Source organism: Anastrepha ludens, chromosome 2 (assembly GCF_028408465.1).
Source record: "Anastrepha ludens isolate Willacy chromosome 2, idAnaLude1.1, whole genome shotgun sequence".
Lineage (NCBI taxonomy): Eukaryota > Metazoa > Arthropoda > Insecta > Diptera > Tephritidae > Anastrepha > Anastrepha ludens.
The window spans coordinates 22,150,132-22,168,334 of NC_071498.1; the positions used below are offsets into that span (position 1 = coordinate 22,150,132).

Below are 18,203 nucleotides of genomic sequence, written 5' to 3' on the forward strand. Positions count from 1 at the left end.
ATTACAAATACATTCTGTCAAAAAAGTACCAGGAATTGTTCAATAAAACGCAAAATAATTGTTTAAGCATCAAAATTTATTTTGTCGCCTTCAAAACAGGCTCCATTCGAGGCAATACACATATGTTATTAGTTATCAAAGTACATTTTGAACGCATTTGAAGAGATCTTTTTCAGCTCCTTAAGCGAATTCGTCCTCGGAGTGGCAATTTAAGTTGTGGGAAATGGAAAAAGTCACAGGGGCTAAATCCGGTGAGTACGGTGGTTGTTCGATGATATTTGTCGAGTTTTTGGTCAAAATAGTGTTCACAATATGATCCTTGTGTGTCACATAACTTCCAAATAATATTCTATATCTGCCGTAGAACCATTTGGAACGAATTCCGAGTGCACTTTTGACCAACTTTAACGACGTTTTTTTGGGTTTCGGCTCATGTGGATAGCGCCATTCAGCCGCCTGTTGACTGGTTTGCATGTCAAACTCATATACCCACGTCTCATCACCTATTATGATGCGCTGGATAAACGTTTGGTCCGAATTGACTTGACTTCAGCCACCATCTTCTGATGAATTTTTTAAAGAAATTCAGCTCTCTTGGAACGAGTTGAGCAGCAGCGCGTCTCATACCCAATTGGTGGTGTAAAATGTTGCGAATTGATTCATGAGACACGCTAAGATCACGAGCTACCTCCCTCAAACTTAAATGATGGTTTTTCAATACCATTTCATTTGACTTTTTCGACGTTTTCATCCGTTGAAGACGTTGATGAGCGACCAGATCGGGGGAAATCTTCCACGATTGTCCGGTCTTCTGCAAAAACCTTATACCACTCGCAGACCCGTGTTTTTGATAAAACATAGGCTTTCTGCAACATTTTCAACTATTCGGCATACGAAATCCGTTCAAAACTTAACGTTCAAAAATTTAAGACAAATTCTTTGTTCGATATTTTTATCCGTAGTGAAAATCGCAGAGCTCTCCTGCGGTTGACTGATATAATTAAATGCCAAAAACAAGCTAATTAATAGATCACTGCCAAACTCTGCGAAACTATACAGAGTGTACCAACATTCCAGCAAAAAAAATTTAGACAAATGTGTAACGCTCGCTTTTTAAATGAACAATATATTTTTGACAGAATTTTTAAGCAAACATCATCATGTACTCAGTTATGCTCGCCACTGTACCTACAATATCTGTGGAATCAGGTTTTGAAATTTTACAGCGGCTGATAAGCATTTCTTGTTTTCATTCGATTTCAGTTTATTTGCTCAGTAAAATAAATATTTTATGACAAAGGGGTTGAAATAAAATAATGAAAAGATAGAATAGTAAAATAATTAGCAAATTCCAAGTGTCCCGATTGAGGGTTTGGTTATTTTCTGATAATAAAATATATGAAAAAGAAAAAAATATTGCACAAGTAAATTATTTCATTATAAAGGGGTTTCCAATAACAGGTGTTATTGGTGAATGGATGGCGTTATCGAGGGATGATTAATGATTTTTTATGGCCGGAATTGGATGGTATTGATCTGAGCAACGTTTATTTTCAACAAGACGGTGCTACATGCCACACAAGCAACGCAGCTGACCATCATTATGCCGATTGAAATTATTTTACATAATTTTGGACACATATGAAAATATTATATAATAATGATGGTCAGCTGCGTTTATAGCGGTGGAAAGACCGTCAGCCGAAGCAAGAATGTATCATTGCGTTCATCTGACGTATTTTCCCCCATCTACGGTGCAGCTGACTATTTTTTTTTATTCTACTAAATGTCAACAATACACAGCAAAAATTTCAGCCGGTTTAATTGAGTTGTTAAACATTTTTTTTCGACACGTTTCGCAGCATCCCACGCACGTACCCACCGCTACTAGACCAGATGACGGTTGGTTTCGTTACCCATGGGTGGCGTCTGCCTTCAGTATTAAAATCAGTCGGCATGAAATGATGAGGTCAAAATGACCCCTGGCTCTCGGACTAAAAAGATGATTTTTCGATGGAATTCCGGATCATTTTCATGCATTTCAACGACCCAATCAGCAAAGACACGACGTTGTTGATGATCGGCCGGCTTGAGTTCTTGTGTTAACTGGACTTTATAAGTTTTAAGATCCAAATCTTTATGCAAAATACGGTGTAATATATTCTTTCTCCCTCTCTCTCTCTCTCTTGAAAGTTGCACTTCTGTCATGTGTACTACGCTGCACGCACTTTTTTTCTTGAATCTTTTTGAGCAAAATGTAGAAATCTTCAAAAGTTAGAGGCATAATTTTTAATTTCTTGTGCGGTCTGTACCTGCTGGTTTGTCTGTTTATCTTAAGCTTGCTAACAACTTGTTACGAAATCTCTTTAAAATTGCTTTTTCTAGAAGTAATGAGGGTATCAACGCCTGTGTGTCTAGAACCTGTGCTGAACTAAACTAAGTCTTCAATGCTTTAGATTTCGATTTCACGCAATCAAGACCCACTATAGTTAAATATTTGCGTATGTTTTTTAAGTGTAAGACCGAGTTCCTCCTCCTATTTGTGGTGTGGGTTTAGATGTTTTTCCAAAAATGGAGGCACCTACAGTTTTAAGGCGACTCCCAACGCCAAATGATTTTTTATGAGGAACTTTTTCGTGGCAGAAATACACTCGCAGGTTTGCGATTGCCTGCTGTGGACCGTCCGCTATTAGAAAAAACTAGTTTTGTGTTTTTTATCTCAGTTCATGTATTTAATATTTGTCCTAATTTTAGGGTTGATTTATACTTAGATTAATGTTTGCTGTGTAGTCTGTAAGAAAATGTTGTATTCCAAAGTTTGAAATAAAAATAAAATAAACTGCAAATCGTAAGGATTTTATTAATTTATTATTAACTATTAAAGTTTCATTTAAAATAGCAAATAGCTGATTGGGACACTACGTTAAAATTTGCACAACCCATTCATAGGTACACAGCTGCTTTCATGTAATAATAGTTCATGATGCGAAGTTGTCTATTTTCACATACGTGAAACTTATCAGCTTAACTGAGTACACCTTGATTAATTTCTTTTTTTGTCTTTCTTGTGCGAATCATACAATGATAGGGCAGATATGAGAGATACGCGATGAAATGCAATGAGTGGTAAAATGAAGAAATAAAAAGAGCTAATTAGATTAAGCCCAATGACGATAAAAGTTTATTAGCGCTAAGTTTGTTGCTGGAAAATAAACTCGGATGAAAAGTAGGATAACAGTTTCACCAGCTTACCATTGGTTTGCGATCCATCCAATCTAAAGAAGAGACGCTGTGTAAACTTTTGCACACAAATACTTTTCGTAATTTGCTTAACGCTTGAAAACCTAAAAATTTACACTGTTTACGTTTTTTGACGGTATAGTGGATTAATTAAGATAAAGTCAGTTTTTGCATTTGCTAGTAGACACTTGCATATGTCATTCTCATCTTTCATATAGTAAAACACAAGCCAAGGAATAATTCACTACACCGCAGTTGGATATTTTTACCAAGAATACGTCGCACTTCTTGAAACGTCTAGCGCACGAATGACCCAGCAAAATAATCTGGCACTACATCAGCGGCAGTTCGAAGGCGACTGGCTGGGTGAGTGAATGAATGAATGCAACTAAACTATTTCAGTAGGGCATTAAATGGGCATTTAGATAAAGCAAATTGCTGTTGACATATGACGAACAAATAGAGAAACATAGCAATAGCACAAATGATATTTGCTTTTTACGACAATGAGTAATGAAATTAAGAGTTGCGAAAATTCAATGGACATGAAAGTGTGAGTGTGTGTGGGTGTGTGAGGGTACGTTGAGTGCACAAATGCGCCGTTGGGGTAGTTGAAAAGGTTATTTTAGTAGGTGTTTTGCGCTATTTTCGTATGCTCCTACAAGTATGCTACTAGCAGCGGCACTTAGCATAGCAAACGGCAACGTACGGCAATGATGATGACGATGGGTTATGCGCCTGCCAGTATGCAATGAGCTGAGGAAATAAACTTATTTTTGCATTTTGTGCGTTGATTTTTTTTAAATTTTTAACTTTTTTCTTCTAATTTGCGCTGTGTTATTATTTATTTGTGCATTTGCCATTGCTACGTGCTGGGTGCATATTGTATTTTGTCTTATGCGTCTAGAGGTGGCATTAAATGGTCGTTGAGGTTCACTAAACGCAGCCCCTAAGCGGGTTTCTCGCATTACAAACATGACATTTGACGTTCGAAAGAAATGGGTGAAGAAAATTGTAAAAAAAGATGGCCATAAGATAAATACATACCACGCATACGTACATTTGTGGGTATGCTTTGGTATGAAAAACATAAAAAGAACAGTGCAAATGAATGCAATTTGTGTGCTGGCAGTTAAACATTTCAAAGGCATGCAATAAAACGCAAAAGAAGCGCCAAGTGATAAATTACATACAAGAGGGGTACATACAGAGCAAAGAACAAAGGGAAAAGGCAAACATTTTTAAATAAAAAAAATTAAATTTTAGCAATGGAAACAACTAGAAGAGAAGGTAAATAGCAATGAAAACACATAGAGGAAACTTAACGGAAAGGGACAATAACAAAACACAAGGCAAAGCACACACATAAATATATAGAATTTTCTGGTAAATGCACACATAGTTTTTCTTTCAATAAATCCGCTTACCTTTGGCATTGCATAAAAGCTTTTGCTGACAGAAATTTTGCAAATTTAACTACTTTAACGCAAAAGTAGTTGAGGCGAGCAACCGAAAATAGTCAATGCATTTTTTTTGTTTTTTTTGTGACACCGTTATTCCAAATGTTGGAAAAGTTTCGCAAATTTTTTCAATTCGTATTTTCCGTATGTGTCATATATTTTTTTTGAATTTTTTTAAGCGGTAGAATGCAGCGCAGCAGTGCAGAACATAGAGCGAGAAGAAATGTTGCGAGAGCAGAACGCGGGCAGATTTTATAAATGTTACACATACATATATATATATATATATATATTTTGTTTATATTTTTCAAGTCATAAGCGTTGCAGAAGAGAAAAGTTTTTCGACATTTTTTAGCATACATTTGGGCGTTTAACGAACGAACATACGAACGAACGAGCACATTATGCGCAGGCATGTAAAGAGAGATACAAGAAATACATATGTTTGTATGTATGTATACATATATTATATATAGGGCAGACTTTATGCAGTAAACTACACTACCGTACATTAGATTAAGTTATTATGCAGGTACACACGCATACATATGCAAATATGTATGTACAATAAATGTGTACTATAAACCTAAATCTATCTAAAAATTATATTGAGTGCAAATCAATTAGCGCATGTTTGAACAGATATGATTGATTATAACTAACACATACACAAATTATATCTAAAATAGTTCTATAATAATCAACAAGCGGCAAGAAAATTGTAAGTCCTGCCATTCAATCTATTATCATTAGTTGACGCGCATCGTATAAGCTGCACGTTTATATAAAAAAGTAATATAAAAAAAAACTAATTAATCCAACGAAAAGATAAAGTTAAAAAATGTTCACCATCAACTGATAGATGAGGTGAATACCGACGGAGGCAAAGTAATGCTGGAAACAGTCAGACGTACGTAGCCCCTTACCGCAGCCCGCAGAGAGCACAAAATTGAGCAAAACTCATCCCGTACAAAACAACTGCGTTCTTTTAGTTAGATATCTACACAACACATCGATTTGTGTGCGTATGTGTTTGGTTGTATCTACACAATGTTGCCATTGATATTTTTGCTTACACACTTTTTCACACATCCGCGTTATCAGTTAAAATTTTTCATTGTTTAATAAACCAAAGCCAGAAACCAACAAATGCAAATAGTTCATTTATCTATAATTAACATTAATCAATATTATTTTTAAGTTTAGCCGACAGCCCTGGTAGCTAGTGCTGTAAATATATTCCTTTATAATTTTAATTATAATTTAATAAATAAATAATAATAATAATATTTTTAAGTTATTTTAACAAAATTAAAAATTTTTCAAGCTTATTTTGTAAATGATTTCGAAATGCGCTGTTTGGCAACACTGTGTGGTGAGAGAGCAATCCGGAGAGGAGTTTTGAAAATTCCTGCAATACTACGATACAGAAGGGAAGTCATTTTTTATTTACATGGGGCTCTCATTAGTTTGATCGTAACAGCTGACAGGGGACTGCGTTTACGTGGTTGACTGTTTTCAGCATAAGCAATACTAAAACGGCACCACATCGAGGTTATGCCTACCCTAGATTATCACCAAATTCTTTAAATTGATTTACAATTGAATGCCGGAATTTCTCTTCAACGCAAAGAAGAATCAATTCGAATTAAACTGCTTTTGAATATTATCATCAAAGGGGCTATAGTAGACTGTGTTTGGTAGGTGAATTTGACACTTTCCGTTATATTTGCGACAGTCGATGCCACATTACTGAAACGACCCCGATTTATATCTGACCTGAGATCGTCACTCCAGCAGCATTCCCCTTACGCATGGTGAAAAGATTTTTAGAGATGTAGATCGTTATTTGGCTCTCAGCGAATTTAAAACAGAATTAGCTAATGTGCCTCGGGGTATGTTTACAAAAAAACTGAGATTATATTGGTGATATTTGAAAAAAATCAACCAATAACAACATTTCGTTGCCATCTGAACAACGACTGATTGGACGAGTGTGTGAGTATTGGTAAGCGATCGTGCCGAATTTCCAAGTGACGTGGCTGCCAAAGTTCCCGCCTGCTAGGTAGTACACCTCTAAAAATCTTTTCACTGTTTCCTAGGTGTTTTTTATTAGTTTACCTTTCTCGACTGTTAGTGTTAGCACTTACGCGGACTTTTACAGAAAATATGTGCGGCTAAGTTTATTTAGATTATAGTGGAAATAACAGTGAGGGGTGTAACATCCTTTAGGTGTGTTTAACGCCTCACCTCACCTCGGAGAGGCGAACGCTATTAGAAACTTTTTTTCTATTATTTGTTGTTTGATGTCCGGGGGTTTTAACCTGGACAGAAATCGTGGAAAGCTTACATTTTCAAGTAGGATAAATTTTAAAATGATGAAATACTAAGCCAGAAAAAACAATTTTTGTTTGGAGGTACCCAAATTAATACCTTAAATAGGGTCCAATATATCAAAGCGGCATGGATCTTTAAGCAGGTTATTTCGCAAAAAAAACGCATTTTATTGATAAATCGTAACTATTATTTTTTTGTCAATTATCGCACAAATGCCGCTTATCTTAATTTTAATTTAATAGCAAGCTCCTAACCGATTTTACCTGAAGTGATGAAGTTCATTTTACTAATATATTTTCTTCTTTTATTAAACTCAGTTTTATCCTAAATGCTTTACACTCCGCTACAGTGTATCGCAACAGTAAACGTATGCAAAAAAATATAAAAAAAAAAACTGTTGGCTGAAGCGGAAAGCTTAAGCGAATCGGCACCGCTCTCAAAAGCTTTCTAGGAGTGAAAAATTGAGCTAAAGTGGTTGAAATGATAAGAATATGAAACAAATGGGAATGAAAACGTGTGGATGAAAGCCAGAGTGGGCGAGAATGTGCATGAGCTTGTGTTCGCATGATATGAAAAATGGGAGATGTGTTTTTAGGTGAAAAAAAAGAAAAACGTTTTCAGTTTTTAGAAAAATAATTATAAAGAAAAACGTTTATTTTGTTGCATTTTTTTTTTTTGTTTGATGGTACATACATATACATTTGTTGCAATACGAATATATCATTGCTATTGTGCGCCACAACGTGCACACTCTGACATATGACAGCTTGGCATGTAAGAAAAAAATACAATTCCGTTGTGAGTAATTAAAATGCATTCGTTTCGAAAATATGTTTATTGAGTATTTAAGAATTTAGTACCTGCTTGAGATTTTAAAATTTTGCCTTCCAAATTAAACTTTTTTCTGATTCCGGTACATTTTTCGCATGTTAATGCCCTGTTACAGAATATATTCGAGTTTGCAAAAAAGCTTCAACATTTTATTGTATTGCGTTACAGCATAAAATAAAGTAGAAGTAGAAAAAATTAAAATTTTCTCGAAACATATACAGAAAATAATATACAAAAGAATAGCGGTAAATACATACATATATATGTATAAATATATCCTACTGAACGCACGAACGAGAGAGTGTGGTCGCACGACTGAGTGGGGGAATAAACGAGTGAGAGCGTGGCTGACTGAGGGAATCAGTATTTTTTGTTTTGTTGTTTTTGCAAAATTCAATATTTGGTGAGCAGTTGAGGGGTAAAGAAACTTTTAAACACGCTCACCGAGAAGTGCAATAAAAAGCTTTTAACCAAAGCTTCGTGAATTAAAGTGGTGGATTTGAGATAAGGAATATTTTGGGTGTTGTATTAGGTGTTGAAAGTCGAAAGGAAAAAATCTAAAAATAGTTTAGGATTTAAAATACATCTTTTTTTAATTATGTAATGTAATCAGTCACACAAAGCCGTAAACTTCTAGCGCTCCTTTCGTAGAGGCTTGAAAGTGTAAGCAACGTATTGATTAGAGAGACTTACAGCTGATTTACAATTACACAGGCTAGTTGGTAGGTGCTCAGAGAAATTTGCAGTAAATAGCATTTGCAACCACTGTATCTACAGCTACAGTTCAAACAGATAGGGCACATCTAAGGAGCCTCAAATGAAAGGTATTTAAATTTTGCTAACCTTCATAAAGCCATTTATAGCCCTTAATATATAAGTAGCACACTCGAATCATAAGTAGCACCGGCACCGCTTCTCCACTTCACACCAACATCAACATCAATAGAAAAGTAACAACTATTTGCTTGCACCTCCTCCAATCGTTCCACCGCTTACACTCGAGCCACTCTCCAAAGTTAACCTATTCAGCTCATCGTCCAACATATCGTTAATCTCCTGCACCAAAGCCTGCTCGCTAGTGCCCTCCTCTACTAACTCATCTGTGGTGAAAGTTTTTGTTATTTCGATGTTCACAGGCGCCGGCGTCTTTGGCAATGGTGGCGGTGGCGTATCATCTGCAGATATGTAGAATTTTGAGTTATCCACTGTAAATATCTCATCCACTTTCACCACATCCTTTTCGGCCACCGGTGCCAATACTATCGGCGTTACTTCCTTTGCGGCAACCGCATCAATTTCGGCCGCCGGTGGGTTATCATCGCCAAGTCCGAAATTTTTACGCAAGAAGTCGAAAATATTCTTCGTTTTCTTTGTATTTTGGTTCGTTGTTGCTTTTGAGTTTGCTTTTGGTGTTACGATTGGTGAAGCCGGCGGTGTGGTGGTGGTGACTTTAATTTGTGTTTCCACCACATGCAGGCGTCCGATTATCATATTTTCATCAATTGATTCAGGTGTAGATGGTCCGCTACTTTGTTTGAGTATAGGCTTCTCGGGCTGATCGGCCTGATTCATTGAATCGGAACCGCTAATACAGCATGGGATCGGTTTGGGTATCTTCGATTTGCGTTGTAAAATGGGTGTGCCACTGCTCTTGGGTACAGTTGTTGGTAGTGCGGACTTTATTTGGCTGCTGTGTAGACGCTCCTCGGCGATAATACGCTCGCAGGTCTCTATCAGCGCACGCGAGTGTGCGGCGCGCGCTACCATAATTGGTGAATTTGGTTTGGAGTTGGGACGTGAATTATTGGATTTGGAGTTATTTGTAAAGTTGCTAGTAGCGGAAGTTATGTTCTTCACAGTAGCTGGTGTATCCGGTGTACTGACTGTGCTCGTACTTTTAGCAGATGTAGGTGTGTTTGGGGGGCTAGCCGTATTTGGTGGTTTCGAATAGAGACCGTCACAACGTCGTACTTGTTCGGCGGTGACTTCGTCGTAGCCAGTCAATGGTATCTGATCGAATGGCGGAAGATCATTCACGTCGATCTTTTGGCAAATCTTTTCCTCCACGGTGTGCTGGCGCTGTGTATGAGTTGGTGCAGACTTGAGTACAATTTCAGCTGGCTTACCTGAATCATCGCATTCTTTCACCTTTTTGTGACTGATGTCTGAATAGAAGGTGCAAGGTGGACGCTTATTAGGTGGTAAATCATTAACGTCTAGCTTATCGCATGGGGACTCATCAACGGATTTCTGTTTTGTAGGCAGAAAAGAGTTTGTGGGTTCGAAAGAGTTCAAAAAATTGCTGCAAAGTGTGATATCGGTAGGGGAGAGGGGCGAGCGGGGTGAGTGGGGTGACGCCGGTGGCGTGGCTAGTTTAAATAGCGTTGACTGATTTGGCTTGCACGCCACGAGCGGGGGCATCTCAGAGGGTACTGTTATAACGGGTGTTAACGAGTCATTGGGTGTTAGCGGATCTCCAGTGGGGCGCAGGGCCACCGCTGGCTTATTTGCGCTGTTGGGTATATTGCGTACGAGTGGTAATGGCTTAAGACTTGAGCGGTGTGGCTCTTTGCTTTTCTCAACCACAACTGGTGCTGTGTGTATTTGTGCCGTGGTTTCAAAGGGGCCTGTATAGGTGGTGGAGTCACTCGACACCGTCGAAGTTTCTGAGATAATAGAAAGTTTTTTCAACTCATCTGCATTTTGTGTCAAATTAGCTGTGGCTTCAGCTGTTGCTGTCAGCTTAGCCTGCGGTTGCTGCTCTAATGCATTATTTGCCGTTTTTGCGCACTCTTTCACCGTTACTTCGGTAGTGGTTGTTGGTGAGTTGAGGAAATTTCTCTTTGCCGGTGTGGGCGAATGAGGAGGTGTTTGTGGTATGCGACAGCGTGGCAAAGGCTTCGGTCCCGGTACTGGTGGTGTCGCCTTACCAGGTTGTTGATTAGACGCTGCGTCTTGTGAGAAGCAGCTGGAAAGAGCTTTGACGGTGTTGGGTTTCGGCAGCTCATCCGGATTTAAGATAGTTACCGGCGGTGCACACATAACAATCTCAGCATGGTTTTGTTGCTGTTGTTGCGGTGAATGCTGCACGCTTGTCGCATTGGGTAATCGTTTTTCATCTGAAGGTTCATTGACTACAAGCGCGCTTGGCATTGATTTCTCTACATTTGCAGCGGCTGCCATTTGCAGCATTTGATTAGACTCCGACAGCGTCTCGGCGCTCGCGGGTAATGCGGTCACTGTTGTTGGTGATTGTTGCTGCTGTTGCTTAGGAAACCCGACACCGCTGTTGTGCGTAGCATTCACGGGTGATGGCGAACGACCAAGTAATGGTGACGTTGCTGTTGTTGCATTCAAATGTGGCACAAATGATTTTTTCGCACTCATCGTTGGCGTTGGCGGTTTACCAGTCGGATTTGAGCTCAAATTCTTTGAATTGAAAATCTCCACACGTCCATTGATGCTGAACGGGCTGTTCTCCGGTGATTTGCGTGCGGGCGGTGGACTGTTAACGGGACTCTTCACGGTATAACGTGTCGACTTTGGTGACATGGGTGGTTTGCCGATGGGATTAACGGCACGCGGAATCATCGAGAAACCGTTAGACATAAGCACGCTGGGCGAAGAGCGCGGTGGAGGTGTGGGAGCACGTGCGGCTGAGGGAGACAACGGCTTTTGTGATATTGCAATTGGAGAAGTAGAATGGGTGAAGGGCAAAGTAGAGGTCGGAGCCAAGGGTGAATGGGGTATGGTGGAAGATTGAAATATTTGTGTACTTATTGGAGCGTCAGTTGTTAGTGTAAACGCTGTGGGCGTTTGCGCCCGTTCCGTTTCACCACTGATTGGTGGTGATTTTGGAGAAAGTTGCAACTCATTTGAGTTTAGTGGTCTAACTTTGGGTATGGCACCGCTGCTTGAAGGTTCGACTATTGCCTTCACCTCATGCTCCTGTGCCTCATCTAGCTCAATGTCACTCTTAAATGTCTCTTTGAACATGCGCAAGAGGTTGCGCGCGTGCACCATCTCGTTCGAAGGTTTTCTTTGTAAATTGGAAGGTGAAGCGACAGTTAAACTATTTCCCAACACCTCCTGCTCAGTTTTAGCACTAACTGTATTGTTCACTTTTTGTTGTTCTTTTTCGGTATTAGCTACTTTTTCACCAAGACTACGACTACTATTATCATCACTAGTATTTGCAAAACTACTTGTAAAACTACTTCTAGAGGGTTCAAGCAAGGACTTGTTAGTAGAACTTACACTAAATTCCATTTCGCATGGCTGTTCGTTGGTTGTTTTTGCTGACACTGCCGTTAGGTCGCTGGCGATGGCGTTCACTGCGCTGGTGGAGAGTTCATCGAATTCCGCCTCTATTTGGTTTACCGCATTGGCCGCTTCGGTTAGCTGTTGTTCCTCCAGCGCCAGTGCTGCAATTGCCGCATTAAGTTGCTGTTCCTGCTCGGAGAGTCCATCTTCGGCTGATGCGATTTCACCGTCGGCAGTGTGGATTCCGCTGTCGTCGCGATCGACTTCTTCATCGGGTGCATCGATTTTCACGATTAGCTCCTGTGGCATTGGTGTTTCATTTGTCAGCGCTGCTATTTCAATCTTTTTCGCGTTACTTTGTTCCTCCTGCTGCTCCTCTATCTTCTTCTCACTCGCCATTAATTTAATGCGTTGCTCATCCTCGTTCTTCATTATCTCCAGTTGACGGGCATCAACAAGTGCTACGGGCGCCTTCTTCACTTCTTCTTTGGTAACGGCATTTTGTAAACTTGATAAACGATCCTTTAGCGGTGGCACTGGTATATCGACCAACTTTGCGCTGGTCGCCTTGCCAGTGCTGCCACCATTTGTTGTATTGACTAAGTTCTGTTGTTGTTCGAGACTTTGCATACGCGAACGTATGCTTGTAATGTCACCCGATAGACGTTTGACCTCGCGCTTCAGCGTGGAATCTTGTATCTCGCCGTTGCCGGACGCACTTTCGTCTAACTTAAAGCGATCGCGCAGTGTAACGCGCGGCACGGCAACGCCACCACCGCCACTGTTGCTCAGTGACTTTGGTTCTGAATTGGCATTTTGATTTTCGAAAATCTCCTTACGTTTCGAAATATCAATTTTTGGTACATCAACTTTCTTTTCTAAACCCTCTTGACTATCACTAGGTGAGGTAACTTCGAAGCCGATTAGACGATCTTCAATTTTACTGCCTCGGCGTGTGGGATATGCATCGCTCATAGCGGCATTGCCGCAGTCCGGTGACGTTTCTTTCGAGGAGGCGCTTTTAGAATTTAGCCCTGCGCTTGTATTGACGCTATTGAGCTTGAAATTTGCTAAAGTGTTGCCACCACTAGCGCGCGAGACGCGTTGTTTATAGTCTTGGATTGCGCCCTCATAGGTGTATTCGCATGGGTCGGGAGAGCTGCCGGGGGCGGTGCTGGATGAGGTATCGTAGCCGGGTGAGGAGATGTATTCGCGTGCAGGAATGCTGCTCGGTTTTTGGTTGCTCTCGAATATGGCCTTATCCAGTTCGGCGTTGTCGCTCTGAAAGAAAGTAGAGAGAATAAGAAAAATCATTTATTTTCATTCAAGTACACATGAAAATATTATAGCCCCTAGGTTTTACATAAAAAACAAGCCTGAAATTGGAATAAGAAAGCAGCATCCTTGAACAATGTGTTCAACAAATTAGCCTTGTGAGTTTGCATGACTGGACAATGTAAGCTGTCACACGTCAAACTCTAAGGGCTACCCTCGGTCCCACCCGAATCACCATTCGATGCGTTTAAGTCACCTATTCGTATGTGCGCTCCCCTTATAATTTGCAGTCATCCAGCGATGAATGAGACGATCTCAAATGGCAGTGGGGCACCAAGTGTCAAACTGTCTACTGATCGAAGTGACAAGCTTGAGTACGTAAGTAGGAAGAAAGTAGAAGCAGGGAAAGAACTTTAAAGCGAAACCATCTGGCGTTGATCTGCGATACATGGAAGCCCCTCGCCGGCTGTAAACGCATGTCGCATCCATTGACATGCGAATGATCGTTAAAATTGTTTGTACTTATATTTTTGTTGTTGTTAATTTTCACAGCATTTATGAGAACTTTATTTGGTGTGGTTGTTGTTGTAGAATCAGCACTGACATGTAGAACGTGCGGGTAGAACGTAAGGTCGCTAAGCTGGTCGACGCGTTCTCAGCTGTTGTGAACAACAAAAGATCAATCAGAACAAATGTTCGGCAATCGCATTACAAGTGAATTTATGTTCACAAAACAAAAACAAAAACATGCAAAGATTGAATGAAGCGAACGTTCAACGTGCGCAGCTGACGTGTGCGACATGACTTTGACACTAAAATCGAATTTTGAACACAATAAACAATGCAATGAAATGGAAACTAAAAAAACAAAAAAAAAAAAAAAAAATTAGGGCAGTATTTAAAAATTAAGGGGGAAAAGCAGAGAACAAATTGAAGATGAAAGAGGAAACGTTCTGAAACTTTGTTGAATTGTGGTAATTGGTTTTACGCTATCAAATCGATTTCGATTGGTAAATCTTATTTCTTCTTAGGAAATTTTTTGAATTTTGTTTTATTGAAGTGCACGCATATACCGGGAGTGGCTATTAAAAAATAAGACTGACTCAGCTCTAGAAGAAGTAGAAGTCGCGCTTCTGTAATCAAATCAGTACATCAAAGTTGGTCAAAAAAAAAGAGCAGATCAAAAAATTAGCAGCCTACTTAAATTATCTAAACTGTGTATTAAGGACAAAATATGTATAAAGTTCTGAAACTCTCCATACAAACACTTTGTATCACTATGGATCAATTTCTGGTCTATCTGCGATCTACAGGATCAGCGAAGTCCAAACTAACCTAACCTAAAGTTGGTCCCAAAGAACCTGGATTAAATATTCAAAATGGACCGCGTTGATATCGCCAAAGACATGATTTCCAAGGCTGAAGCCGACTCAACATTTATCAAATGCATCATTACTGGAGACGAGACGTGGGGTTATGAGTGCGACACACGTTAAAGGTATCAGGCGAGTCCAAAAAACCATCTTGTTTTCAGTCAATACAGAAAGCGATGCTCACGGTTTTTATAAATTTCAATGGGCAACATTTTACTAGAAGCTCAAACAGTTAAGAAATACTATTATTTGAGGGTTATGAGACGTTTTCGTGAAGCAATTCGCCAAAAAAGCAAGGATTTGTGGGAAAACCACTCTTCGATTTTGCATCGTGATAACGCGCACCGGCACACAGTGTCATCGTTATCCGTGATTTTTTTAGCAAGAACGAAGCGGATGGTATTCGAATTCACCTGAAATGGCTCCATGCGATTTTTTTTTCCGTTTGATCGAGTCCAAAACCACTACGGGGAGTGCGTTTCAACAGCCGAAAAGAAGTAATGAAAAATCGAAGACGGCTCTGATGGTTATACCGAAAGTAGAGTTCCAGAAATGGTTCGGGAGCTGAATCAAGTGCAGCTGGCATAAGTGCGCTGCAGTTGATGGTGAGTACTTTGAGGGCGAGAATATCACTTTTGAGGATAGATAAATTTGTATTTTGAATTTTCTGAACATAATTCGCGAACTTTTTCTTCAAGATGGTAGTTATTAGAACTCTTGATGCCCTGGGTATCGAGCAGAACGAATAGCTTTGTATGAGTTTGAAAGTCGTTCATTGATCAACTGCCGAAATGTTTGTCCGAAATTTTGGAGCTTTCGAACAATTTGAGAAGCTAAAAAAATTGTAAATTTTATTCGTCAACATTTCTTTAGCTTTTCAGCGATGTTAGCACTGCGTTTGAGCAATTTGTAAAACTTAAAAAAGGGAAATGAAATTGCAGATGAATTTGCCAGCTGCGGCTCAGCCAATAATTGGAATCAGTTCTACAGGAAGAGCGATGTTCCAGCCTAGAACGTTGCAGAAAGGGAAAGTGGTTTGTGACAACAGAAAACTTTCAAACTTTCTTGTAAGACATGGAAGAAAAGACGTTCGGTTGATGGTAGGTATTACTACAGGACACAACCCATGGGGTCAGCAAATGACCACCATTGGAATCATTGAGGACCCGATTTGCCTGTTTTGCTTAGAGTAGGCGGATAGCTTTGAGCATTTTTTCTGCGAGTGTACTGAACTTGCTAGAGTAAGACTACGAATTTTGGCTTCCGATGTCATGAGAATGAATAAAATTCGTTCTCTCAAACTGGAGGATATTTTCTGCTTTGCCAAAGAATCTGGAAAATTCTCACAGGACTACTTATCTACAATATGTCTTTGTTTTTATTCTATCTTATCTCCATCTCTCTGTTACTTCTCTCATTTCCTCTTTGACTATCTACCCTTTATTTTCCACACCTTTGAATACAAAGGGCTTTTTAGCCTGAGTGTTTTAGGAGTTACCAATCTCTCGGTGCTTCTTAGCTCGCCTTTTTCAAATTTCAATTTCAACACTTAAAAAAAATTGCTGACAAAAAAGTTAAAATAATCAAAACAAGTACTCCTTGAATTACTCGAAAAAACTTGATATACTCAAGCTCACGCTCGACAATTTTCGTGTAGTGAACATTGAACAGGTGTCCGAGCACTCGTTGCTAAATAGTCCGGGTTGCTCGAAAATGGGGGAACAAAATCGACAGCTCTAACAAAGACGATTTGGCTCTCATTTACCCGCCGTAGTCGAATTAGTTGGTGCGTTACTATCATTCGGAATGCAGAGAGAACGTAGGTTCGAATCTCAGTGAATCACCAAAATGAAGAAAAAAGTTTTTTTTAATAGCAAACCTCCAAATACCTGCCGTTCGGAGTTGGCTTGAAACTGTGGGTCCCTCCATCCTCCATTTGTGGAACAACATCAAGACGCACACCAAAAATAGGAGGAGGAGGTCGGCCAAACACCCAAAAAGTGTGTGCGCGCCAATTATATATATGTTTTTTTTTTTAACAGCACAGCAAGCTAATATGCAGGTTCATTCCGTATTTTCTATCAAAAATCTTCTAGGCAGTTCCAGCATCTTAGTCTTACACCTTTCGCCTTATAACAAAAATTCAAACTTTGTACAAAACTTATAAAAATTCTGCAAATTTTTATTAAAATTTCAAACTTTTTAACAGATTTTCTGGCAAAATTTCCGGTACGCCAGTTTTATAGCTCATTGAAGTTGCAGGTGCAAGTTTCAAATGACTCCAAATTCGCGCCGATTTTTGACATTATTTTCTGTTGACGGTGTTGAATGTTTTTCTTGGCGAGTTGGCTAAATGATAGTCCAAGGTATTGTTTATAAGCGCGCGGAACATTTTGCCGAGAGTAATTCGAAAAAATAAAATCAGTAATGGATTTCAAACGTAATACAGCGATTGTTCGTGAGCTCGAGCACTTCAAAGTAAATAATGTTTTTGTTTATTGCACCATTACTCGTTACAATGATACTGGTAGCATCGCGAAACGTCATGGAGGTGATCATTAAAATATTGCAACATCTCATGAAATGATTCTAAAAGTGAAGAAGCGACTTGAGCGAAGTCCCCGACGAAGTGCCAATCAAATGGCGAAAGCACTGAAAAAGCTGACCGTAGCACCCACCGCATACTGAAAAATGATCTCAAAGTGAAGCCTTAAAAGTTCCAAATGGCGCAGGATATGACACTAAAGCAGCAGCAAGTCAGACTTGAGAGAGCGAAGGAGTTGTTTCGCTTGGCCGAAAGCGGTCAATTTCCGAGCATTGTGATTTCTGACGAGACAATTTTTCAAATTGAGCAATTCGTGAACTTCCAAACTGATAAGGCTTATTTAAGCCACCGTTCATACGAGAATTTGAGTCATCGATTGGCCACCAGGAGGCAGCACCCGCCGCAAGTAATGGTTTGGGCCGCTGTAACCGCAGATGGGCGCTCTCCGATCGTTTTCATCGAGTCTGGCGTCAAGGTAAAAGCAAAATATTATCGGGAAGGCATTCTAGAGGTTGCTTTGAAGCCATGGGCAGACAAACATTTCAGTGGCAGACCATAAACGTTTCAACAGGACTCGTCTCACAAAGCTCGAGTGAGCCTAGAATAGCTAAAAACCAACGTTCCGAACTCCATAACGTCAACACAATGGTTCTCAAAGTCACCAGACGCGAACCCGATTGATTATTCTTTTTGAGCCATTTTGGAGAGAAAGGTACGAACTAAAAGATTCACCAGTCTCGAGGCGCTGATAAAAGCCATTGCCCCCGACTGGGCCAAAATACATACCTGCAAGTCACAATATGGGAGTTTGCGATTCGTTTCTGGATCGTCACAAGGCCATAGTCAAGACAAAAGGTGGCCATATCGAGCAAAAGTAAA

General features: G+C 39.8%; 1 protein-coding gene across 10 annotated transcripts in view; it reads right to left on the reverse strand.

Moving 5' to 3' along the window:
- The window catches only part of LOC128864919 (uncharacterized), a 145,098-nt gene that overhangs the window by 16,442 nt on the left and 110,453 nt on the right, over window positions 1-18,203 (reverse strand). For all 10 annotated transcript variants that reach the window (XM_054104749.1, XM_054104722.1, XM_054104705.1 and 7 more), the window contains one exon: window positions 12,126-13,412. In XM_054104749.1, coding sequence (XP_053960724.1) covers window positions 12,126-13,412 — 1,287 coding nt within the window. The remainder of the gene's footprint in view (window positions 1-12,125; window positions 13,413-18,203) is intronic.